The sequence below is a fragment of the Centropristis striata genome, chromosome 23, assembly GCF_030273125.1.
Source record: "Centropristis striata isolate RG_2023a ecotype Rhode Island chromosome 23, C.striata_1.0, whole genome shotgun sequence".
Lineage (NCBI taxonomy): Eukaryota > Metazoa > Chordata > Actinopteri > Perciformes > Serranidae > Centropristis > Centropristis striata.
The window spans coordinates 24,545,604-24,573,382 of record NC_081539.1 but is presented as its reverse complement, the minus strand read 5'-3'; the positions used below and the strand labels follow the sequence as shown (position 1 = coordinate 24,573,382).

At 40.8% G+C, this 27,779-nt stretch overlaps 1 protein-coding gene across 1 annotated transcript in view; it reads left to right on the top strand.

Annotated features, from left to right (window-relative positions):
* Positions 1-13,901, top strand: part of mkxa (mohawk homeobox a) — a 33,523-nt gene extending 19,622 nt beyond the window's left edge. Inside the window, exons 5-6 of the mRNA XM_059327165.1 lie at positions 12,944-12,970; positions 13,130-13,901. Of these exons, the coding sequence (XP_059183148.1) occupies positions 12,944-12,970; positions 13,130-13,317 (215 nt within the window). The 3' untranslated portion in view covers positions 13,318-13,901. The remainder of the gene's footprint in view (positions 1-12,943; positions 12,971-13,129) is intronic.
* Positions 13,902-27,779: the final 13,878 nt, after the last annotated feature.

Below are 27,779 nucleotides of genomic sequence, written 5' to 3'. Positions count from 1 at the left end.
AAATTTCGTTTTTCAAAGACAAAAACACACATGACATCATGCTGTGTATTATTTAGCTCTCTAAATCTCTTATACTTAACTTAAATATTGCATTTGCATAACGTTTCCTTCTTGTTGTTTCCTTGTTCATTCCGGCATATTTAACATATGTGTTTGTGGCTAATTTCTTCAGTTTTCACATGTTTTGAAAATGTGATACAAAAACATAATGAATGTAAATGTTGCAATGAGACACTAAAGAAATGAACAAATCTTGTGGCACCCTTGGTACTAGGGGGCATTGTTTCTAGAAAGACAAGTTACTGGCCATTTTTTCAAATGTCATTTTTTAAAGCTGTGAGCTTGAACTTGTATTCTGAGGGGAGGCAGGAATGTCAGAGGCAGGTTCCTGAGCTATTTAAGTCGATAGATGTATGTTGAAAAAACACTTTAGAATGAGGACTTACTGTAAATCACAGATAAGTCAGGGTTACACAAAGGGTAAGGATTAGTTACACAATAAATTCAACTTCATTAACAAGTCTATGCAAATAAGTATGTGTTGATATGTGTGTACTAGATTACACATACCCCTATACATACTGTGCACAAATGCTACCCCATGGCTAATGCATGCTTGGGTCAAAATAAGAGCTTTATATCACATAAAGGTGTGTCTAAAAACAAGATAAAAACACTAAATTTGAGGGAAATGATCTTGCTGCATGGACAGATAATTTCACTTGACAATATTTCTTAAATTGAGATTATTAAATCTAGAAATAAGCATGTTGAACACTTAAAATAAGAAATGATCTCTTAAAACAAGATAAATTAAAGCTGCAAGCAGTAATGAACTGGCCCGAGCAGAGTGCACTGCAAATTATTTGTTTCTTACCAAGATAAAAAAAATCTTTAGATTTTAAAGTGTTAGATAATTTATCTTGTGTAGGGCTGGGATCCAGTGACAGTAGCGAAGGAGGAAGTGACGTAGTATAAGGAGCAACAGTGTCTGTTCTAGGATGTAGGCTGGGGCTGTTAGTTGCTCCTTAAACCCAGAGGCCTGGGGCTTGTGTACCATGAAAAAGTAAATGTGTGAGGGGAAAAAGTTACTTCTATAAAGTTATATTTGTATCATGTAAGTGTCCAGACATGTTTGGGTTCAGTAACATGAGCTATTTAAACCATTTCATGATTTTATTACACCTAACCACATACCATTTCCCCCTAAACTGTCCACAGTATTGCTTTCCTAAACCTAAACACATAATTTTGATGCCTAAACCTAACCAAACTGCAACTAGCAATTAAAGGGGCAGATAGCAGCACATTCTACAAGGTGCTCAATCATACGAGGCTGATAACAACTGACAAAGGCTGATTAATGGGCATATGCAGACATTTTAATGCAGAAATGTTATATATAGGGCTGTTTCCACTACTGGGCAATACCCGGAATGAGGCGGGTCTCACTCGCCGAAATGCCCCTAATTTGAATAAGAGCAGCGGCTTTTGTCTGGACTTTTTTCGTCCCTGTGGAAGAGCAGGGTTATTTTTCTCCCCTGAAAACAGCCTGGTTACTGATTGGATAGATCACTAAGCAGGATGTGACGTAGCACTTGACGCCACAACAACACACGCCATTTGTAAAAGCCGGCAAAGCAGTGTTCCCAACTTAGCGACTTTGTTGCTAAATTTAGCGACTTTTCAGACTCCCTTAGCGACTATTTTTCAAGAAAGCGACTGGAGACAAATCCAGCGACTCCTTCTTACTCTTCTTAACAGCCTAAGAAGAGCCTCCGTTAGCGGCAGTTAGCTACAGTTAGCTCTGTAGCAGTACAGTGTGTATGTGCTGCTGCTACTGGAGGTGTTCACTTAGTGATCTGTTTGTTTACAACAAGCACCAGACACTCAGTTGCACAGTTAGCGATGCCGTTAATTCACAATTACTATGTTTATGATCAGCGGAGACTCTGTGCATAATTAGCCATGCTGCTTTCAGCTGCTGACTTTGTGCACAGTTAGCGATGGCTAAAACCATACGTCACCTCCAGAGTCTCTAAATCCCTCTGGGGGCTAACTTGTAATGGAGACAGCGGACTTTTGAGAGGGTGTGGCCTAAGCCTAAGACTTTCCCGGTGGCCACTTTTCCCCCTAGTGGAAACACGGCTTATTATACCTAAATAATTTCTGCACTCTGTCTTGACACTGTGCAGTGATGTATTTGAAAGGCTGTGAAGTGTCCTGCAGGGTGTGGCTGGTCCAACGGTGGGAACGACTGGGAGTTGGCAGAAGGGAGGTATAATCCTGGCATTAAGCTGTGGTGCAGCCTCATGCGAGTGGAAAGGTGGATAAAAACACAGAGAGGGAGAGAGAGGTTGAAAAAAAAAAAAAATCTTGATGGTGAACCTCTGTCAGTGGAAGATGGGATATTGGCTTCCGACCACTAAACAGAGGCTGGGTGCGATGCATACAGAGAAGACAGTACCAGACTGAGACAGTGTTCATTCTAGCCATCATCCTGCGGAGAAGTGTTAACAGACAAACATCGGAACAGACATTGTTTATACGCAACTCCCTAACATAGAACTGGGAGAGCGTGGAATAATGAGCCCTCTCAACCTGATCGTTTTTAAATCATCAGCACGCCAAGGCTTTTGGACACACACACACACACACACACACAATCGAGCCGTCAGATTCAGAAAACACAGCTGCCTGCCTAGTCAGGGAAACCGAGCCGCACTGCCCCGGCCTGTATAAAAAACAAATTGTTTCCATTTTAAAAGCCATGTCTAGAACAATAGGCTGCCATTGTGTTCCCACGGGACAGAGGAGAGCAGAGAGGTTTAATGAGAGAGCAGAGGTGTGACATAGTGAGGACATGGGACACACACGCACACAGAAATCCCCCAAGAGTGTGAGAGTGCAATTCAACCTACCACTGTGAGGAATTGCAACATAATGATGCAGTGCAAACATATCATTTGGCTTCCAGCTCCTGAAAAAAGGATATTTTTGGGCACATGAAAACACTTAAAAATCGGAATAATGTTTACTCGTGGTTTGTGCTTTTTTCTCTAATGTGTGTGTTTTGCACACCACAAACAACAACCATTCTTCCCAGAGGATGTTACTGGGAAACCTGCGATGGAATGGCTCGACAGGGAAGACTCAGCGCTGTTTTGTCTCTTTTGTACCTGATGACAGGCTCATCTGTTCATCATCAGCAGTGTTGTTAATCCAGAGATGTGTCCCTGTTGTCATGAAGTCACCATTCAAAGTATGACATCCTATCATACTGTCTCCTTTTCAATCTTTTGTGATGATCACTTTCATGCGATCATCTGTTGTCACGCCAAATCCCAATTGCTGATCTCTCATGACAAGCCAGTTGGTTCCTTTTTTGTTTGTTCGTGACACCCTGGCAGTCCGCGCACACACACACACACACACACACGAGAAGACACTCACACACTTGCCATGACAACATATTTACTTCTTCGTCGAGACGCTCTTCTCATTTTGGCTGATTTACGGGGGCCCTGATTACACTGTGTTTACTGGCACTCGTAAACACAATGACAACCTGGCAGTGCTTAAACATCTCAAACACTGTTATTATTTCTCCATCTAGCAAGAAGACACAAAGCGTAATCCTCAGTGCTGGATCTTGGTTATCTGCCCCGACCACAGCCACACACACACACACACACACACAAGCACGTACGCACACACACACAAAACACACGCACCAGTGTGTCATCTGCCGGGCAGACATGGAAAAAAAGCAACAGAGAAAAAGAAAGGCAGCGGATGGGAGAGTCATTTTTGGGCAGCTGCTCAGTATCTGTCTGGCTCTGTCACTCTGTGTATGTTCTATTTAATAGTGTAAGAGCTAATTATTCAATATTTTTTAAGTGATGAAAGTGTTGTCAGGGCGAAAGGAGAAGGCATTAAATTCATGCCGTGTATGATGTCTTTGGCTAACTGAGTGGAATTGACAGTTTGGTTCTTTGGAGCGTCAGACTCAGACTTCTTCGCCACCCGTAGAGACAGAAAGAGAGGGAGAGAAATGGCTGGGAGGGGTAATATAAAAGTAGGGTTGGCGGAGCATGAGTCAGTGGAGTGCCAAGGCATCCCTAACTTCATTTACAGACTCTTCTTGACATTATAAAAAAGCACAGATCATTAAAGAAATATATAAAAGATTGTTCTGGGAGCGCAAAAGCAGTAAGTGATCACTGGATGTCTGTGTTGTTTGGGTCGGTGTCAAATCAAAGATAGCATCAATAGACGTCACCATAACTTGCCTGAAGCGTTCGTCACTTCCTTTTTGGTTGGAACCACAAACACTGGATCTGTGTCTGAAATTATTACTCGTTCACTGCTCCCTGCTCACTGGAGGGAGTTCTATGAAGAGTAATATAGTGAGGTCATCTGCAAAGTGAAAAAGCACATCATGGTCATTATCTCTGTGGTCCATTACATTACAGATGTGCCAGATCAACACTGGCTGGTAGGGGGGGTCACAATTTCAATTCTGAATTGAAATTGAAAATAAAGCAGCAATAACAAAAGCAACATGCATTTTGTGATAAATACATGACAAGGTTAATAATAAATCTACAGTCAATGTTTCTTTAGTGTTTTTGCGGGGAGCGTGTCTACGTTCCCCTCTTTGTATGAGACTGGAGAACATAGGACCCCTTTTTCCCTGCTTTTCCCAAAAAGGCTCCTATGTTCCCCGAGCTGGGCATTATGACCTATTAGTATTATGGGTAGGTTCATTTAGACCTAGTAGGCTGTTTTATTTTCATAGTAAGGCTCAAAATTAGGGATGCGGCTCCATTATAATATTTTTCTCTTTTTTTGGCCAAAAATGTCTCTTTAGTTAGTACAGTTTGCCGACCCCTGTTTTAATGGAAATACTGTACAGAGGAAGGCTAGCTAACTTTAGCCAGCTGCTCCACAAGCTGTGATTATTGCTAAGATGACACATACACAATAAAAGTACAACAATTCACACAGATAAGAAACTGGTGAATCAAGCTTCAACATGTAAAATATGTGTAGCCCATCTAGTTGTAACTTATCGGTGCTGCATGCTACCTAATGTTAGCGAGCTGGATGGCTAGCCGTAATGTGTGCATAGTGATAATACATATACAGTGAAATCACAATTATTCACTTGCCTAAGAAAATGGTAAAACAAACTTCAATATGTAATTGAAAGTTAAATGCAAATTTTTTATGACAATTTTTCCTTCAGTGCAGTGAATGATGGTATATAATGCTTCAATAGTGACTAGTGAACTAGTGAACACTACTCACAATGTTCTGTAGGATACTTTGAGTCCACTATATAGGCTACAATAACTCTCACTAAGTAATTAGACCACACTACAAACTGACTATAGTGAACTATATTGTGAGTTTTTGATACAACCTGAGCTAAAAGTAAGCAGCTCACATTTCTGCACATCCAGTAATTGGATTGTGACTTTATATCCGGGAAGATTCATGACAAAGACGTTGCTGGAGGCAAAAAATGTCTGCAGATTGAAACATTTTCTGTCCAGTGCAGAATTATGACTCACCTGTGGTGACAGTAATTCCTTACTCATCCTCAGACCTCGAGCGGCCGCCTTACAAATCAAAGGAGCAGAGTAACGACATGATGATCTGTTTTCATGCTGACCTGTTCTGTGGTTGTACAGGTCAGCAGCAACAGATTGTCGAGTCTGCAAAGGCACTCTGGTTCTCATCAGGTGCTGTGGAGGAAATCGGCTTAGCTCATTTCCTTACTTGAACAATTGAGTTTGTACTTATGTTTGTGTGTTTCCAACTCTCTGTCTGGTGGTGGAATAATCATTGCAGTCAAAGTAAATGCATTTCACTTGCTCAGCGATATGCAACTTTTTGATACATTTTTCTAATAAGTCCTTCTTCTGTAAGGGTTTAAAAGTTAAAACTTATGGTTTTGTTACATATTTTACTGATTCTTTGTAGATCTGTTAATTAAGCTACTTTTAAGAACAACTATTGAGTTGCCAGTTGGTTAAAAAGACTCTCTTCCTGGTGTCTGTGTTTGTCTTTTTTTTTTTTTAGCTGATTTCTATTTGTTGAGCAATTATTTTACAATTATGCAAACTTGCTGCATTTTTTTGCAATTACACAACATTTGTTGATGACTTACTAGTTTTTTGATGACTCAATATGCTTTTTATAATGACTTTATTAACATGAGTAACTGCAGGCTTGATGCCTCCATAACCTTTGTTTATGACATAGACTTTACTCTAAACAGTAACTATGAATTGATTTGTCAAAACTTGGCAACCTAGAAGTGAAATTATCAAATTATAAATGATAGGGCACATATGAATGAGTTATTAATGGGTTACTTTTGGAGTGAATTGTGAACTTTTATAAAGAGGACCTTATAAAAAAAAGTAGCACTAACTTTTCTTCCTTACTTTTTTTCTTTAAAAAAAGACTATAATCTCAAGTCCCTACTCACTAGATTTTCCTGAGCTTTCAACATGTTATGGTCTTCATCAGCAGCAGATCACGTGATCTTAGTATGGAATGGTCTGGTAGCTCATAAGGTCAGATACCTACACTGTAAAAAAAACAACTGTTGTTTTTACGGTAAAAAACCTTTACCGTAATAAATGCGGTACAACTTTTTCTAATATTACGGTAAAAGGATATTAGCACTGTTGTTTATCCCATATTTTACCATTAAAAGAAAGTTTTTCCATCAAAAGAAACACTGTTCTACTCCATAATTGACCAGAAAATACTTTATAAATACTGCAAAAATTAAATATTTTACCATTAAGTATTACATTATATTTGTGTTAGAGATATGGTGTTTAGTACATTTAACAGTGAAGAAAAGTATTTTTACAAAAAAGTACATGCTAAAATTACAGTGATGGCTTGTATATATATACAAAACAGTATATTTTGTTACATACATGGTACCAGTGTAATTTACAGTGGAGTAATGTATAATCTTTTGCCTGATTTATACATTTATAGTGTTTCATTGTTACTGAAACTGAATTAAGCCATTTATCATTTTACGTCTTTTTCTGTCATGGTTTAGCAGTTTTTCCCGTAAAATCTACATTTTTTTTTACACTGTAGATAGTGGACTTTGTGTTGACATAATCTTGTCAAACGACATTACATTTATATTACATTTATTTAGCTGATGTAATACAAATTGTAAATATAAATAAAATAAAGAAACCTGAGAATGAAAACAAATAAGCACATTTCCCCAAAAAGTGTCAAACTATCCCTTTAAGGTCCTGTCCTTCCTCTGATCTGCTTTGGTTTTTATTCACTTTATTCTGCTGTTTTATGGTCATGGGAACATTGTAAAGCCACTGAAGACTTATTTTTGGCAACATGTGATTTTTGGTGACCTAAGCCTTGACGCTTATTCTAAGTCACTTTGGATGAGACCACCAACTAAAAGCCTGAAACGTAAATGTCATATAAAATGTGTGTGTGTGTGTTTATTTGTCTGTCTAATTCAGCCCAGCCCTGGTTTGTGCAACAGGCCTGCCTTGTTTATTGTTGTATGTTGCTAACAACAGCAGCAGATGGTAATGATGATAGTCAACCACTCTCCTCAATCCGCAGTCGTCTTAACAGGTGTAACCTCATTCCCTTTCTAATTTTCTTGTTTTCCCTCATTTTCACCAAGTTTTGTTAGAACTAGCTCGTTTTTTTTCTCCCCTTTTTTTGCCCTCTTATTGCTCTCCCTCCATTACCCCGCGGTGATGTTAAGTGAGCTAGTATTTTTGGACTTCCAGCATGACGCCAGAAACCATCAAACTTCTTAGCTTTCCCCTTTGGCGGCCCGTGAAACCCCACTGTCAGTGGAGCCCAAAGGCAACAGTAAAGTGGACGGAGTGTTCAGTAGCAAAAAAATAGAAAAAACAAAGAAAAAAGGATGATAAAATAATAAAAGGTCCTCCGTGATTTATTGCCGATTTATTGAGTCTTTGGCACTGCTCTTGTTTTTAAAAATCTGAGTTTTAAATGTTTTAGGCACAGGGCTTTGGAAATAGAGTTTTTGTACGCAGTGGTGCATTGCCAGATTCCAGGGGCCCGGGGTCCCCAGGGCAGGGACCTGAGCTAAGGCTGGGTGAAAAATCTAGGGTTTTTTTTTCAATCACAAATTTGGCTCCCAAGGATTATTAAACAATGTAATCAAGATAAAACATTTATTGTACCAAATTCCGTTTCAGTTATAAAGCCAGTGCCCCTTCATTTGCAGTGGTGCACTTTAGCCTTTTGAATTTTGCCTCATAATTGTCTGGAATATGTTGAATATAGTTGACCAAAACTTGTTGTTTGGTTGTTTTGTAGTTTCTGTAGGTTATGAAAGTGCACAAATAGTACAACACAATTGAAGTTAACTATTTTCATCTTTATTCATCTATCCATATATACAAGCACTTATAAATACAAAGTACACACGCACACACACACACACACACACACACACACACACACACACATACGCATATATAGCACTTACATAAAATTCCCCCATTGGTCTGTCTGTCTGTCTGTCTGTCTGCTGATTTGCTCATCAGCATATATGTATATTATATTATATTATATTACTACTATATATGTATGGCCACACAATAATATGTTAACAACAACTGATATTGTAAATATCTACTTTTTATTTTGATTATTTACCTCACACAAAAAAGAAAAAAATATGTATATATATATTTTTTTTCATCTTTTAGTTTTTTATATTGTTTATTTAAATATTTGTTTATTTATCTTTGTGTGTTATCTGTGTTTTTCAGTTTAATTAAATTGAATTACCTAATTATATTTATCTTATAGTTAAATCATTATTATATATTTAAATTCATATTAATATGAGTTTAAGGAAATCCATATTTAAAAACACAAGTTTTTTTCTTATAAGTTACATTAATCCACAGTCAATGGAAATTGTGTTAAATAATCATGATCTCAACTTTGACCAAAATAACTGCGATTATGATTTTTGCCATAACGGCCCAGCCCTCCTTGAGCCGTGTCCAGTGGGGGGGTCCTGGGGGTCAGAGTGGCCTCAGGAAACACAGTTCTGTATGTTGTGAAAGAAGCATCTGGCCAGTGGCTTGCCTCACACACACTGGAAACACTTAGAGCTGTGGATGGAAATACTCACACACTGTACTTCACAGCCCACAGTGACTTCACAACACACAAAAAACTTTTTTTTTGTTTTTTTGCATTTTGTTTGTCTTTGATGTCCCTGCTATTGACCTTCTGCTGCTGTCACAAACCAATCTATACGCCACAGCAGTAAACACAGAGCTAATATATTCTGGGTGAACATAAACAACACATGAAAACAGTGTAATTGGCCTGTAATTACAGAGCTGTGATTATGGAGAATGGTGCATATTTTTACTCAGGACCAATCTGGTTCCGAGAACTGGCAACCTCCGCTTGTCTTCATCTACTCAAGAGAAAAGATGGAGATAGAGGATGCCTTTACAGTCTTTAACCCATTGATGCACAACATGGTCTAAAGTGACCCGACTACGTTTTTATATTCTATATCTTTGCAATAAATTCATGTCATCATTCAGTATTGTAGGTTTTCCTCAATTAACTGGTTTTTGATCATCATACATCCTTATTTTTTGTTTTCTTTTAATTTATTTTCTTACTTTTAGAATAAAAACCCTTTTTGTATCACTACGCTTCTAATGCACAACGTCATTTTTGACCCATGTGTGTAAACTTGATGTAATAATACAAAAACTATTATTCTTCATTAAGTATGAAAGGAAAAATGGATATAATGATCTGTTGTAGTAATAAAAAAGATATTCAAACGAAGGTGTTTATATGTTGTGCATCTAAGGGTTAACCTTATATTCACAATTGAGGCCAAAGCACAGCTGCTATGTTGCTATACATTAAAAATGGCTAAAAGAGAATATGAAAACATAGGAGATGAAGAATAGATGAATAACATCTAGAGCTCTCAAAAACAACTTTTGAAAAAGTAAAGTAAGTAAGCACAGCGTTAACATTTTCAATTCTTGACATAACACAGTCACCCCTTATTAAAACATAGACAGGAAACATTGCATTTGTTTTGGCTGGGCCGCATTAGAATGGTCAGTTTTGAGTACATGGATCAGGAGGTATTACAGCAAATCATGCAGCAAGTGGTGAACAAGTGGAGGACAGAGGACGAGGGACCTGAGGAATATCAATAAAGGAAAAGGGACCCGCTGATAAAGCAAGATAAAGAGCAAGGGAAAGATAGGTCGGCAGGGAGTTGCGGTCAAATGAGAATGTGAGGATTTTGTTGGAACGCTTTGACGCACTAAGACCTTAAATCTCATTCTGTGGCTTGTACTTCTGGCTTATCATGTCCTCATCTCCCTCTCACATGTGCATTCCCCTCTTCTTCTGTCGAAGAATCATCAACAGAAGAAAATCACACAGAGTGAAGTCTACTGGCTCTCTGTGGAATACACCTATTACAGACGGAATGGGAAAAACTACAGGAAATTTCATAATCAGGCACATATTAGCCCAAAGGCTTGCAAACCCAGTGCTGTCAGTGGGGGTCACGCTACATGGGAACATTTTTGGAAAACAAGGGAGGAACAGAACAAGGCGTTGGGAATAATTAGGCGCTTATGGCAGCACACTGGATCCAGAACTTTGGAAAGTCTATGAAGGGCTTTGGCGAGTCGAGAGGTGACAAAGCAGAACGTAAAATTGTGTGTGTGCCGGAGGAGTTTGGAGTTCTGGCTCTCCGTCTCTGTGGCTGTCTGCGACGATGCGAAACCCCAAGCACAGTGTCCTTGTGCGAACTTTTCCAGTCTAACAATGATGGGATTGAAATTCCAGTGAAAATGAAGGGTGCAGATTTTCATTAGCAGGAGGGAGCGTGAAGGAACGCCCATCGGCTATTGTGTTGCGGTGACGGTGGCAATTTACTGGGAAATGTGTTGTGGATGGTGCTAGAGACTGGTTGTCCCTGTTGGGACTTCTGGGAGACAATGGTGGTCCAGTACCTCTGTAATATTAGGCCTGGATCCCCTCCCTACTCTGCTCTTTTTTGGCAAAAAACGGCAGTTGGCAGTTTTTTTGTGTGTTTTTTCCCCACCAATTTCAATTCTGCATACCTGGGTCCCTAAACAGTCTTGGAAAGCAGTCAGAGTATGTATGGTTTTCTTAAGTATATTGGCAATAAGAGAGTTTCTCAGCAAGTTGTAGGCCCCAGTGCCTGGAAGTTTACTGGGAGTTGGATGACAGCTGAAACGTCTTTGGCTGAAATCTGAGGTGGCTACATCTGTAGGTATATTGACATATTTTGAAGTGCAATTCTCTGAGTAATCTTCAAATGTCAAAAGTTTTTTATGTCAAATAACAACGTGGGTTTTCTATGGTGTCCTGGTGGTCTTGATGTGGAATTTTATGATTTTTACCAGTTTTAACAATCAAACTACCCTTAAAATCACATGTGGTGCCAGCTTGGCCCCCCCATTTCAATTGGTCTAGACCAGGGATGGACAACTGGAGGCCCGGGGGCCGCATACGGCCCGCACCCTCACTTGAAGTGGCCCTCTGTACAACTACATGCATTTGAGCATGAAATCTTAATAGTGCAGTGTAAAAATGCACAAAATTACTTCTTGCAATTAATGTTGGTCTGCTTAATTAATGATTAATGTTGGTTTGCACTGAAAAAAAAAAGAAATCACAGTAAGTGGTTATTTTTTATTTGCTTCAAACCTTTTGTATTCCTATTTATACTGTTATACATGCATTTGAGCATGAAATATGTTAAGTTACTGCACTGTAAACATATTTAAAATTACAGTTTCATAATATCTGGTTAAGTGCACAGTCTTATATGTGGTAGTGTTGATGAAAAATTGTGCCCCCCCCCAGCATTTAAGTTGCCCATCCCTGGTCTAGAACCACCACTGCTGGGAGGTTAAAGAATGACCAAGTTAAGAAGAACTCTTTGGTACCTTAGGGACTTTGTCTCCTTCTGAAACGTTCTCAAGTCAAACACTCATCTATACCTGGTCACGATTGAACTTCTTAAAAGCTCACAGGGCCTTAGCTGTTTGTTTAGTTTACTTAAAGAGAGCGCCTGGAGGCTGCAGGGCTAGGAAATCCAGATGCTCAGCTCTCTTTTAATGCCTCATGGAGCGCCAAGCCTGTGTCATCATATTCACTGCTGGGCACCTAGAGCTGGACCCAAGACAGAAGACAGGTTCAGAGAAAGCACACAAATTAACCCACGCTCACACGGTGACATACACATGGTCTTTCTCTCTGCAGCATGCTGGAGTAAACACTCTGGTTGCCCCGAAGAGAAATTTGGTTTCATTGTTTAATGACTCTGCTATTCCCCACTAATGTTTTACATATGAGATAGAGATTGCTCCCATTTGAAGGGAAAAAGCGAGCAGACATCCATCTTTCTCTCACTGACTCACTTGCTGCCTTTTCATTCCCACTCAAATCTTTTACGCTCAGTCATTTTCAATCTGATTTCCTCAGACAACTCAATTACGTTGGCCGGGGCCCATTTGTTTTCGAACAAAATATTAGGGAATGGAGTTTATGAGTCATAAGAAACATCTTTCAACTCGATCCTATTAGTCACCTTGTTTCTTGACGGCTTCTTGCAAAACGTCCTTTTTGTCCAGCATCTGAGTAAAGAGAGAAAACAGAGCAACACATGTTTGCACAGGACAGGGTGTACACTTACAGTACAGACCTCACACAGAACTACACACACACACACACACACACACACACACACCTCCTGAGCCTGTATGTTCAGCTACATTTCAATAAATCCTCATTGACCTCAGAGAACTCTGCAAAACTAACCTTTTTTTTCCCCTTCTTGTACTTTCAGAAACCACAGACCATGGATCAAGTAAATGTGACAAGTGAGTGGACTTTCTCTTACCTTGCAGCCCAGATCAAATCATATATTTTCACTCATTACAACTTGACCTCTAACTCCTCGCTCTCTGTTTTGTTCTTTCCTGTGCATGTTTGCGTGTTCCTCCGATCATCAGTGGCAGCGGTGGCGTCGTAGCTGCGCAGAAGGAGAAGGTGAAGGGCAAAGACGAGACGTACTGGAGAGAGATCAACGCCGCCATGGCCTTGACCAACTTGGCGCAAGGGAAGGATAGCGCCTCTGGGACCACCAGCTGCATCATCCAGAAGTCCTCCCATATAGCAGAGATCAAGACTGTTAAAGTGCCGCTGATGCAGAAATATTAGCCCTGACGTCATCCTCCCATCTCTCTATGCAAACCAGCAAACATTCCTGTTTCAACAAGCTCGCCGGAGTCCAAATAAACTCCCAAAGACGTGAAAAGAGAACTGTTGTTTAGGGAGGGGAGGGGGTGTTTGAGGCGAGGAAGTGTGGAACATAAAGACATTCTTTTTGGTTGTTATTGGTGTCTAAAAAAGTGCAAAAGAGGCCTTGACCATCATTTTTTTGCTGCGTTGACAGACAAATGTTGATGAGTTCCACTGCAGTATTTCCTAAAACAAGACACTTTTGTAATGTTAACTTATTTTTGATGATTTTTTTTTTATTTGTCCTTTTTTATGCTACAAAACTTGTATTTTTGCCGAAAGTGCCTTTGTTATTTAGACAAATAATTTGCTGACTGTGGTCAATGCAAAGTACAGATACTGAGGTGCCTCTTTGGAATATTGGACTAAGTTTAGTGTCACAGTCATGATTCATTCAGGATTTGTGAATGAAAACTCCCCATTACAGCCTGTGCCTTAAGGACTGGATGAGCTCACCATCTGAGGCCCTGATGAACTCAAATAGCACACATACACATACACATACACACACACACACACACACACACACACACACACACACACACACACACTGTACTTCTATCTTTGTGAGGACCCTCATTGGAATACTGAATTCCAAACCAAGGTTATAATAGTTTGGGATTTTTCATTAGTTTTAGTTTTAATTTCATAGTGAATTTTTGTTTTCAAATTCAGTTAGTTTTAATTAGTTTTTAGATTGAATTTGCAAGTTTTAGTTAGTTTTTACTAGTTTTAGTGTTATTAGTTTTAGTTTAGTTTTTATTAGTTTTAGTTTAATTTTTACTAGTTTTTAGTAATGGGGTATTTGTTGGGTGGGAGATTAAAAGAGGTCACAGTAAATTCTGCCTTTATTTCCTTTGCCATATCCATCTTCATTATGTATGAAAAAAGTTGACAAAGACGAAAACTAAGGACATTTCGTTTTAGTTAGTTCTGTCACCACACAATACAGTTTCGGTTAATTATTTCAGTTAACGAAAATGTTTTTTCAATTCTAGTTTTTGTTATTTTGTTTAGTTTTCGTTAACTATAATAACCTTGATCCCGAACAAAAAAGCCTTTAAAGAAGTGAGGACCGGCCGAAATGTCCTCACTCTGTTGGTTAAAATCATTTTCTGGTCCTCACTATGTAGGAAGTACAAGAACACACACACACACACACACACACACACACAGAATCTCTCTCGCAGTAATTCCCTGAAGGCGTTGTGCTTATTTTGACTCGGGTCTTCATTTTGACTGTAAACCGAACACTGTTTTGTCTTGGCCCGCCTCTCATTGCTGGCAGCCCAACAACAACTGTTGGAGATAAGTTGCCCTAACGTGAGCAGCAGATCGATAAGCAGCTGACGTTCTCCATCTTGGCCTTGGATTTCATTACCCAGCGAAGGATTCCTTTCTTATCATGGCTTTTAGATGCTGAAACATGCAAAAACACTCAGCTGGACCCAGATGAAGTCACGTTCACAGATATATTTACAGGCATGCTTTAAGGTTTACTACAGTATCTGTTCTGACAGAAGAATGCCATGACCTAAAAGGGATGTTTTTGCTTTGCATTATCAGTGTTTTATGTGGACAGTGTTGCCTTTTCACGTGTTTGTGCTCGGAACAAGATAGTCCGGAGTGAACGTTAAAAAAAACAAAAACCCACCAGCTTTCAAAGCTTTTGATCCTCAGCCCTCTCAGCTGTTTAGCATTACATTCAAATTGCTGTTTACAAGAAGCCAGAGGACAGACTTAAATGTTTGACTTTCTCCCCTTGCTTTTTTTTTTTTTTGTCTACAAAAATACACTTCAGTATTATCTAGTTGTCGGCCAAGCAAGTGTTCAAAGTATTTGTTATTGTCAGTCTGTATATGTGTGGTCTTTTTGTTTTTGATCACTTAACCGTACCGCATTAAGAGCTTCTTTTGTCATCCAATGGAAAGAATCTCTTCTCTAGAAAGTACTTATGTACGGTGCATATGTTATAAACGTTTGCAGTGAATGATGCCAAGTTCACAAACTGGGGAAATCAAGTTAGACTTATGGGAGGAACTTGTGGAAGCCCATTTTTGCCAATATGATGAGATAGAAAGTCCTAGTGAGTCATTTAGATGAGAAACTTTCTGAGTAATGAGTCAGTATCGCAGAATAATGGAAAAACTAAAAGAAATGACCTCTTCAAATAAGACTTTTTTTTTTAGATACAACTTAATTATTTTGAGATATAAAGCCATTCTTTTGAGATTTTTAGTCATTGTGAAAAAATGTCTCATTTCTTTTGAGATTCTAACTCATTTTGAGATACTAAGTCATTATTTGAAGAAGGGTTCCCATTATAATGACTTATGTTCTTTTTCTTTCATCACAAGGCTATGTTTTTTTTAATCCTTTTACTGGCGGGGGGAAATGAGCTTCCATTGAAACTGAAGTTAGCTCTCTATGCTGACTTTTTAATTGTATGTATATCTTTAAGGTACTGTTTATGTGTGTCAAAATGTACACTCCTTCATAAAATGTGCAGTTTTTCATTCTTTTGACAACCCATACTGTACTTATGGTCAAGGACTTTGGGATGGAATGAAGCTGCACAAAGTGACTTTTTGACCTTTTTATGTCTTGAATGTGCAAACTGTTAAAAAAACGAAGAAGAAGCTGCACTTACAGTTCTTGGTTTTCAATCAGAAAACACACAGCCTCCATTGAGAGCTTATGGTGTTTTTACATAAAGGTGAAGAGAAGTAAAAAGAAATGAAGGACAACCCTATATTATTCCTGTTGGCGTGCCTATGGAGGTATAATGAAATCAATCGCACTAGCCAATCCCCAGGCACTATTTGCTTATGCAGTGGGGGTTTTGGGCTCCCACATGTGTTTTTTATACACCTGATCCAGGCAGGGTAGCTGCGGGGTAGTGCCGGGCCCGCTCCTTGTGTTTTTAATCGCACCTCTGAACCTCTGGACCACTTGCGACCCTCACACCTCACACGATACCCGCTTGCTGGGAAGAGAAAGAGCGAGGTAAGGAGGCTTCAGAGACAACAGTGCAGCCTTTGTTGCCCAACAATGACACCAGTTCTAACAAAGAGGTTTCTACGGCCAACACTTGGTACTGTACATGCCTTTCTCCAGCACAAGCCCTGCTTTCACAACCATGCTGACAAATGGAAAGCGACGGTATGTATTAAAGCCTATAAATTATTATTGCGGACTTTGTAAAGAGAAAGTGATGACCATAGTTTGTTTTTTATTGTTAAGTTATATAAATTGAGATTTTTTTTCGTTTGTTTTGATAGAGACTGGATTTTCAATCCAATGACCAAATGCATATCTCCTTGTATTGTCCGAGTTGCTCTCATGTAAAATTTCTTTTATAAAAACAGTTGTTACTTGGTCAAAGCAAATAATGAATGAATAAACCTCTGAATGAAATGAAAAGCATTTTGTGTTTGTTCATCTGTTCATATTCATTTTTCACAAGCTTTTGATGGTTTATATATTTATTTAATTTTATAAAATAAACTAGCATAAACTTTTTTTTTTGCTACATAGAAGCATTGAAATAAGCTGTAAACATATTATCATTTCATAAATGCCTTACAAAAAATGCTAAAAGCTACATCCAACAAGTCCTCCAAATCATATAGGACAGGTTTTTTGTTCCTACCTTTAAATATGACCACAAGAGCATTTTCAAAATCAGTGCTGCTGGCAGAAGATCAACATGTCCTGCAACATTCCCTCTTCTTTTATCTGTTTTGGTCTCCATTAACTTCTTAGAAAAATATCATCAACAACGTCAATATCATGCTACACTGGTTAAAGTTGTGCTTTTCTCATAAGAGAGCATGTATGAAGCATTAAGCTGTTTTTACTAGCTAGCTCGTTAGCATTAGCAAGTTCACCTTGGCGCTAAGTTTGGCTGCAAAAACATTCTGTCCATTCATTTCAGTGCAAAATGAGAAAACTTCTCACTTGATTTATTACATCAGAAATGTTTTTCAGGACAACACTTCAGTCTCAATCGCTAATAAAAAATCTTCTTCAAGACAATTTGATGTTAATAGTTCAAATAATGGCCCAATTTAGAAGAAAATAGAAGATAAAGAATGTATGATTTGGGGCGTGGCTACCTTTGATTGACAGGTCACTAACAAGGCGAGCCGTCATCAGGAGAGAAGCAGAGCAATGCGTATCCACAGCAACATGTCAATAAAGATATATATAATGCTATATAGATATAAAAAAAGGACGTTTAGCTGTTTGGTCTCATAACTTTGACCCTTTCACTGTATTTTCACTTAATGACAGTTTATTTGAACGTTTTGTTCAGTAAAAATGTCTTGTTCAGCGTTTGGTTGGACTAACAGACACTCCAAGGAGTCGCTGCTCAGTTTTCTGAGGTCAGTAACGTACATTTTGTTTTTGTTTTTTACTAGCCAAAACTAACATCCCAGTTAATGCTCCAATTAATGCTAACATGAATCAGTCAGGTTGAGGTGTAGAGAGGCTGTAGTCAGTGATCAGATCCCTCTCCTCCTCTACAGTCCAGATATGGTCTGCTCCCCGTATCGGAAACAAGATGGCGACACAAGATAGTGACGAGTGTAACGCTGAACTCGATGCTTCCAATGGACCACAAACCAATGGGTGACGTCACGGTGACTACGTCCATTACTTATATACAGTCTATGGATCAGACCCCCAGAGCTGCCATTTGCTCTAAGTGCTAGCAAGCTCATTCTTGTCTCATCTGTGGTCTGATGAACAGTAACGCTACTTTCAGGCTTTCATCATATGGAATGGTTTAATCTAAAATTGGTGGAAAAACATGTTCTGGGCACGGCAGTGGGTTTTTGGAGCTTTTTCACAGAAAACCTCTGCTTGATGCAACTCAAAGACGATGAGAACTACGAGGCTTCTCTATGAATGTCCCCTTCACTTCAGTTATTTGATTAATTTTTAATATAAAAATATCAATTAGTGCAGGTTTAAAGACAAATGTTAGACTTTTAACTTAATTCATCTTGTCTAAATACTCTCAGATTGTATGCAGGGTTGTCAGTGTGTTAATCAAGGTGACAAAAAGAATAAATTGCAAACAAATTCATATTCTTCTCTGTTGGGGCAACTGTAGTTTTACTTTGCTGATGTCACCACTCTAAAGTCTTAATTCTAACCATGGGCCACCACTCGACACTGATCGCAATATAGGAGTTGTTTGTTTATGACACACAAGGCGGGGTGGTTTTAAAGAGCTAAACAAACTAATCATGACAAACCATTGTAGGAGCTGAATGTATACAGCAGTGATCTGCGTCAACCACACACCGCACATTAGTGGTTTGGGCCCCAGTGTTCACTATCTCCTGTGTATTTTTGCTACCTTTAGAAGGATGTTGGGCGTTTCACTTTATTTGTTTGACCCGGGATCAGATCAAAATCTGTCTCTCGGGGGTTCAAGAGGGCAGCAGCAGCAGCAAGAGATAAATGGCTTTAAATAAAGATTTCATAAAGTTCCTATATCCGCCGTCGTAATGTGGATACCTAGGGAAGAAGTCTGTACATATAATTTGAACTCTTGTGGTATTGTGGATCCAGTATGATAGCGTCAATAGACAACCAAGCCTTTGTGCAGCGTCTGAGTCCGAAGGCATCTCAGGGAGGCCAGGGGAAGACTGAATTTATGTCTCATACTTCCTAGGTGTGTCCCTTTCCTCAGGGCTCAGTTCTCTTTCCTGTATATTAATGGCTCTACCATGCCACCGCTCGCCCTGAACCTGAGCTCGGCCACGGAGAGAGACCCTTCTAATGTTGGGAACAAGGTTATTATAGTTAACGAAAAGTAACGAAATAACGAAAACTAGAATTGAAAAAACATTTTTGTTAACTGAAATAAATATAAAAACGATAACTAGGTGAAACTGTATTTTGTGGTTTCAAAACGAACTGAAACTGACTTAAATTATAGTGAAAATGTCCTTCGTTTTCCTCTTTTGTCAACTTTTTTCATACATAAACCTTTTTGGTTGATATGAAACCTATTTCATCTATCTGGTTTTATGATTTAATAAACTTATTGAGGCTGAGATGAATAAGACAAAGGAAATAAAGACAACATTTATTGTGACTTTTGTGTGATTTTTAGAATTATTCTAGAATTATAATGGGGGTATTTGTTGGGTTCAAGACTCAACAAATACACCATGATAAAAAAAAAACCTAAAACTAACACTGAAACTGATAAAAACTAAACTAAAACTAAACATTTTCTAAAAAATAAAAACAAATTAAAACTAGCAAACTCACTCTAAAAACAAATTAAAACTAACTGAATTTGAAAACAGAAAATCAGAACAAATTTAAAACTAAAACAAATGAAAAATCCCAAACTATTATAACCTTTTTTGTGAACGGGAAAGTTACTGAAGGAGAAAACAAGATTGTAAGAAGTGATTTGAGGGACAGGAATAAAGATGTTGACAGCAGCTGTTCCCATGCTGGTAACAACGAACGCCACAAACTGTAAATGGTGCCCAGTTCTGGACGGCCCTGCGTCCTGTGGTTTCATTGTCAGTCAGAACCAATCATGATTCAGCCTGTGGAGTGGCCAAACACCCAACAAGATGTCCCGCAGGTTTTTCTGTTGATCAGCTGCCACTGGACCTCAGTGTGGCCCTGAGAGACGGCTCACCCAGACACTTCCTGAAATAATCCTATCAGGTTTGTTGACCTCTCATCCCTCACAGCACTGAGCAGGCCAAACCCCACCTTCACTGAGCAACACTTTCCATTGAAAAACTAAGTGATATTCCATGTTGCCTATAGCTTCTCCCTTTATTTTTTTCACCCATGCCTCCTCTCTGTGCTGCTGACAGATTTGAAAGGAGTCGTGGAACTGCACGGTTATCTCGGTGCAGGAGACGGACAAGTGGAGATTCTCGCTTGGCGCGGCCCAGGACTTGACAGACTCCAGACTTCACCTTGGCCATTTAGTCCGCCAGAAACTCAACTTCACCGTCAGTGGGCAAAACCACACGGAATGAAATCCAGGAACGCAGACGTCCTGAAAATCATTTCCCATTTGATGAGGAAATATGACTCCCGTGGCATGCTGAAGTAATTAGTTACCTTGCTGTGAAGGATGCTCCAAGGAGCCCCCGTTCATTAGAGCCAGGACTTTGTCTTTTGCTTACTCCTGCCCTTGGACACAAATATGAGAAAAAACTGCTGGGCCTAATTGTTAGATTCCTGAAAGAATTGACTGATTAAAAACTTGGTCCGGCCTTGCAATCATTTTAGGGGCCGCGGCTGTTTTGGATCAGCTGTAACTTCATGGATGTTTGAGGAGGTGATGCATGCAGGCCACTGCTCAGATCATGGACACTGTGTGAACCAGAGCTAATCACACAGGAGACAAAGGGTCAGAGACACATTATTACTTTGCAGACAAATTACACCCCTGAAATTAACATACTTTCCCAAAGGGCACGTCTGTAGATGAAAGTTTGCATGATACTGGGAACTTCTAGTGAGTGATGCTTGGAAACATTATCTAACACAAGTGAATTACACTGCACAGCGCTTACACCGATTACTGACTAAATGAATTACTTTAATGAAGGAGGTATGCGTATGTATTATTTCAGTATTTGTTCAGATTTCTGGATTTCCTGCAAACATTTAATATTCTTTGAAAAATTTGCTGATACATATGTTCAGAATGGAGAAAACCTGTTGATCCAGGCTCACCGATGTCAGAATTCGAGCTCTTTCCTCTAGATTACAATTTTTGTGTCAGGCAAGACTTATATTCTTTTCCTTGATGTATCATTTCCTGTAATCATTCATATTATAGTGAGCAATACGTTCCCTGTTTGTCTTCTTGATTCCATTATTGTATTAAACACATTTTTTAGCTCTTCCTGTGGACCCAGCACAGTTTCTGAGTCACCTCTGTGTTGAGCTAACTAGAGCAAGACCAGAATTATTTGTTGTCCAATATGTACCAATATGAAAACCTTTAAATCATATGATGCAGAAAAGGAAGTTTGAGGTGATTTAGAAATAGTGTTACGGTGTTGTTCAGAGCACTGGACAAATAAAGTGTTCTTTAACCATAACAAAACAACAACCTCAGGGTCTGATAAGAGAAGCTGATGTGGAAGTGCCTTTAACATGCACTCTTTTTGTTGGCCAGCAGGGGGCGACTCCCCTGGCTGCAAGAAGAAGTCCTGGCATGAATAGGAGTGTGTTTTGAATTCATTAAAGTTATATATATATATATATATATATATATATATAGTTATAACATTTTGGTCTCTTAAAAATGTCTTAACGATTACCCCTTGCAAACCAAGCTAGCTAGCTAGCACTAGCGGGGGTCATCCCTATGTTCCCTGGACCTATGTTCCCTATATTTCCCAAAAAGAGTCCTATGTTCCCCTGTAGCAATACATACCGGGGAGCATAGGACCCTTAGGGTTAGGGTTTGCTCCTGACCTGCAGGTTTGCCATCCCTGACCCAATCTTTCCTCGTCTAGGCCTATTTGCAAATGTGCATCAAAAACAGCCCATAGGCCTACATATTGGAATTTGGTAGTTTTGGGAAAAGCAAGGAAAAAGGGTCCTATGTTCCCCAGTCTCATACAAAGAGGGGAACATAGGACCCGGGGAACATAGACTCCCCACTAGCGTTAGCTAATGACATGGCGTCACTCCAGCTCCCACACTGTTCTGAATTTGTTGAGTTTGTGGTTTTTTGCATCAACTTTTGGTGAAATGTAAAGGAAATGTAAAGGAAAACACAAAATTCAGGCACCAGGTGACATTTTAAAGTATAAAAATATAATGATGATGAGGATGACCAAAACATTCTCATCCCAGCTAGTCAGATACCAAGACTCTGTCACAGTCTGATACCTGTACTGATACTGCACTGTATAGCATAGGCTTTTCAAAATAAAAATAAAGTTTGTGAAAATAAAAATAAAAATAAAAAGGCCAAGAAATGGTTAAGTTTCAGCAATTAATCACTTGGCTAAGGTAAGAGTAAAGGAACAAGGTTAAGCTTAAACAACTGCTGCTGCACCTATTAGACGCATTTACACAGGTTGACTCCATATAACATGAGTTTACATTGGAGTTAATAGAAAGCCTGTCTCATACAGATGCTAAAGGGGGCCTTGTGTGTCATTATCAGACGCCAAGGGTCGTGACAAAGCGTCAGTATCTGATGAGTAATGAGACCAGGCTGAGACAACAGTCAGCTCCACAGAGTCATGTAGATCAGAAGTGCCAGTCCACGGTACGCCAAAGAGTACATTGTAAAAGTGCCAGTACTGGGTACCGCTGAGTATCAGCCCACTTCAAGTTCTGATGAGAAGGTAATTAGTTCTAAAAATCTGCTTTCTGAAGACCTTCACATAGTCATATCGGTGCACAAACCACATGGAAACGGTCTATTTTCATTCTGCTGCCATATTTGTAATTGGTTAATTTTTCCCCTCTCAAAAATCCAGTATCGGTCTGGCCCTGGAGCTAACCTAAGGCAGTTGAAAAATATTTCCTGTCTTCATTACTCATAATAAACTTCTTCAGAAACCACCAGGAACAAGAGGGAAAGAGCTGTGCTTACACGGAACCGCAAGTAAACGCTGCTTTGGCCAAATGGGGACATGCCGGGTGTTATTCCAGGTGGACATCATCTCTGTATTTTGTTTAGTGAGAGAGTCTGGGTCTGAAACGGGCGGAAAAATGTGACACATGCCAGTTTCAAACAAAAAGGGTCAATTTCTCTTGTAAGAACAGACTGTGGAGGCATGCACATTGTTCTGACCTGAGAGCATTGGGAAATGGATAAACGTAGATGGTTTTAGAAACACTCTGCTCAGTTGCCAGAGTAAACTGCTCTCACAGAAAGGGAGACACACTTTTCATGAAATGGAACAGGAATGGGTCTTCGGGGGCGAGGGAATGCAGGAAATCTCTGCTTTGATACCTGGTGTCAAGTTTTCATTCACATGATTTCACTGACCGCGGTTGCTCATACATGCACCACGCCATGTTGTTGGCGGGACGCCGCTTATACAAACTCCAACCACGCAAAACATTTCTTCCTCCTCGCTGTAAACTGACATAATCCCAGTTGCAGTCTCACCGCAGAGCCATGCAACACAACAGGTCTCATGTTCGGTACCATTGTTCAGAGGTTAGTCTGATCCTTTTCTGTTTGCTGCCAACAGCCAAACAGGCCCACCGTGCACAGCCACAAGCAGCAGATCTCCCTGTTTATTTATTGGAGGATAATGTCTGTGAATTTCCTCCCTGGATCCCTCGTCTCAGTCCATCCAAGAGTCACTCACACACACGGTAACAGCAACAGGGCTGGACGAGCAGGCGGTCTAGCTGCCTGCACCTCAGCTGTTTCCTAACAGCCTAAGCCTGGTAATTGGCCGCTCTCTGAGCTCCTGAGACAGACCGACTAAACAGCTGCTACAAACAATGAGACCCCTTCCAGAGGTGCTGTGGGTCCAAGCCAGTGCATGCTGCCAACACGGGATCAAGACGCAGCAGAAGAACCTGCAGAGAGCAGAATGATATGCATGCTGAGGGGTGAGAACTGGTACTTTCTCTTCTGTTGGTGCAAACAAAAGTTAAGATGGCATATCTATTTTCATATACACATTAAATCCTCTGATGATAGTCGGAATTTCTGTGCTCAAAATTACCCTGAGAAAGTTTTGAACTCCTCTTCTTTGATTTCATTCAGACATAAGCTCATTCATAGTCATTGTTTGGAACTCAGTTGCTAGCTTTAAGGGATGCAACCCCACCAAAGAGCATGCATCTCATTTTAGGTCCAAAGATGAGCCAAGGACAGTCAGTGCCTCAGATTTGAAATGCTACCTCAGATCTAGGCGTGCTTGGCTCATTTTCCCCCCAATTTGTTACTCAAATTAGGCAATTACTCGTAAACAATGTTTTAACTCTAGCCCAACACGGTTGGCTACAGTTTTTAACTAGCCACACCCTGACACGTTGCTGTTGGTCTAGGCCAGGTTGTGGTCCCTGCAGAGGGTCAAATCTGATGAAGTCACAGATGATTAAAGGGGAAATTTGCTATAGAGACCAAAACAATTTCTTGTTCCAAGCTGAAAATTGTTAGTTTTTGCCTGATAGTAGAACATTTACTCATGGGGGTCTAGGCCACACCCTCTCAAAAGTCCGCTCACTCTGTGTGTCTTCATTACAAGTTATCCCCCAGAGGGATTTAGAGACTCTGGAGGTGACGTATGGTTTTCGCCGTCTAACTGTGCACAACGTCAGCAGCTGAAAGCAGCATGGCTAATTATGCACTCTCTCTCTCTCCGCTGATCATAAACATAGTGATTGTGAATTAACAACATGCATCACTAACTGTGCATGTGTCCGGTGCTTGTTGTAAACAAACAGAGACCACTAAAGCCTGATTTCCACCGGGCTCGTTACAGCCGCGGAACAGCAGCACCGCGGTCGCCGTTGCAAATCGCTGCCACTCTAATCAATGAGAGCATTTCCACCGGGTGCGCTGCGAAACGTTACAGCAACGTCTCAGCAGCGGCTCTCCGCAAGCATTAGGTAGGACTTCTATTTTCTCCGCGTGCCGCTGCTAAACCGCGTAAATTTAAACAGAGCAGATCGCACCAGACAGGAAGTCCGACTCAGAATCAACGTAATACACTTCCGCCCCCTTTCAAAATAAAACACAATAGGCAGTTCATGCAGCCTAAAACTACTTCACATCAACATTATGTTATGACCGAGGCACCAGATGAGCAATCAATCAATCAAAGTGTGGCGGCACTAGGGGTGATTTACTAAGTTATCTCTCAAATGATTTTTTCCTCCTATATTACCGACAACGCCACCTTGGGTTAGGGCCCAAGGACCCGTAGGAAAGGTCAATTATCAACTATTGTAAAAGGACACAGGTTCGTTCAAAACAGGGAGGTTAGGAGACGGAGTTCAAAATGTCATACAAAACTTTATTGTTAAAAATAATCACAAGGTCTGGGATAACGAAAGAAATAAATACGAAGCGAGCCCAACTGTAAAAGGGGGTGCGAGCTGAGGCTTACCGGCTGGAGGAGGGGTCAACAAAAGGGAAGTGACGTCCAAAAAAGAGGGGAACACCCCATTCACACAGCAAAACGTGAAGTGCACACAAAATAATCTTGAATGGGAATCACACGCACACAGGGGACCACCACCACCCAGGAGGAACCACCACCACCATCACCGTCGGCCTCCAACTCTAGGAAAATAATAAAAACACAGTTAACAGGAGGGCACCATCAAAGAAACAAACAATATCCCAAAACATAAATGGCTAACGAATGATCAAATAAGAAGCTAAAAAATAGTAAATTTAATTGATCAGAAATCAACCAAACTAATGAAAAAGAAAATTAAGGAGTCTCCAGCCAGAGATAAACTCAACAGTTAATCTTAAATCAATTAATCCATTTATAAAGCAAATTTCCCTCCCAAAAGAAAATTAAATAATTTCAACAAACTCCCCAAAATAAACAGGTTATTCAAACAAAACAACAAACAACTGAGATAATAAGAAATCATCAAAATAGGTTAACCAGAGAAATAAACAGAATTACACCACACCTTGATTAATTACATTAAAACACACAAACATCCACGCACACACACAGTCCGATCAGGTGGCTGAGTCTCCGAACGGGACTCTTAATGTCCAGTGCAAGCGGAGCCACACACCCAAAACCCACACTGCGTTGCGTGCAGCAGCAGCAGCAGGAAACAGGGCCCGCCGAGAGACACAGGTCGGCCGGGAACGGCCGCCAGGACCCCCACACCAAGCCGGCGAAGTAGCAGCAAAGTAGCGGTAGCAGCAAAGTAGCAGGCAGCAGCAAAGTAGCAGGCAGCAGCAAAGTAGCAGTTAGCCGCGGCTAAATAGCCGAGATCACTCTATACTGTTCTTACTTGGCCGTGACGGTCAAGATACCGGTTTCCAGTCCGGTCGGTTTGCGTCCCCACCAAAGAGGGAGAGGGGTGAAGAGGGTCGGCGCAGCGGGGGAGGACTGCCACCACACACCATGCGACCAGCAGCTGTTAGAGGGAGAGGAGCGGAGATGGCTTAGCACCTGGCTACAAACAATTAGCAACGGTGGCTCACAGCAACTCACCTATGCTCCGGTCAACCTAGGCAACGGCCCAAATGCATCACCACGGCCGCCTCAGTAATGCCGATCTACGACAAGATTATGTTTTAGTTAAATAATACTTTTATAAGTGAAAAACCGGCGAGCTAAAGGTGTGCCTACCTGTGCTATGCGGTGCGCAGCAGAGACAACGACCCGGAAGGGGGCGGGCCGAAGAGGCAGGAAGCGAAAGGGCAGAGGGGGGGGACCTGTCCTACTTTTATCCTCTCGGTGTAAACAGTGATTGGCTGAGGAGCCAAGTAGGGCAGGGTGAAACCAAAAATATAACAGTGCCTCATACCACTACAATCCATCCCCCCCATTTTCATCGTCGACCCGACGATGCACTTGAAATACCCTGACTCTAAGACCATGGTCTAAAGAAAGCAGACACAGAATTTGACAGAGCAGCTGAGGGCCCAGCCTGAGCCACCTCACTGGCAGGCCTGGGTAAATGATGGAGATTTGAGTGTTGGCCAGCGGTAGGTCGGGCTGTCCGTCGCCTAACAACTTCATCACTCCCTGAAGGGGTGAGTAAGGGAACGGTACAGATAGGTGGCTGCACTGTCGGGTGGACAGGGAGTGCAGAGGGTAACGGAACTGTCGAGGCAACATGTATCACCGGCGCAGAGGTAAGTTGGACTTCTCCAGCCGGATGACCCGCTGGCAGGAGAGGGGTGTCCCTTACCACAGCCATCAAGTCCTCATCATCAGATGAGCTCTCAGACGCTGCGGGTTGGTCAAGGGGGACAGAAAGAGTTACAGGGTGGTCACCTGAAGCAGCCATCCCGACTATGGCTTTAAGCAGTGTGCGATGAACCCGTTTGACCTTAGCAAGGTCATCCTCTGGTGCAACTGTATACACCGCACCATTGCCGTGGGGAGCTTTAACCACCCGATACACCACTGGATTCCACCTGTCCTGGATCTTATGACGTCCCTTCCAGCCAAACTCCTTTAGCCAAACTGGCTGACCCACCATGAGCGGCTCTGACCGGACAGACTGATCATGGTTTTCCTTCCGACGTTGGGCTGCCTCCCTCAACCTGTCCTGGACGCCTTCAAAAGCCAAGTGTAGCCGGGTCTGATGCTCCCGGACCCAGTCACTTATCGTCCCATCAACAGGATCCTGCACCCTTCCCAGCAGGAAGTCAACGGGAAGCCTTGCCTCACGACCAAACA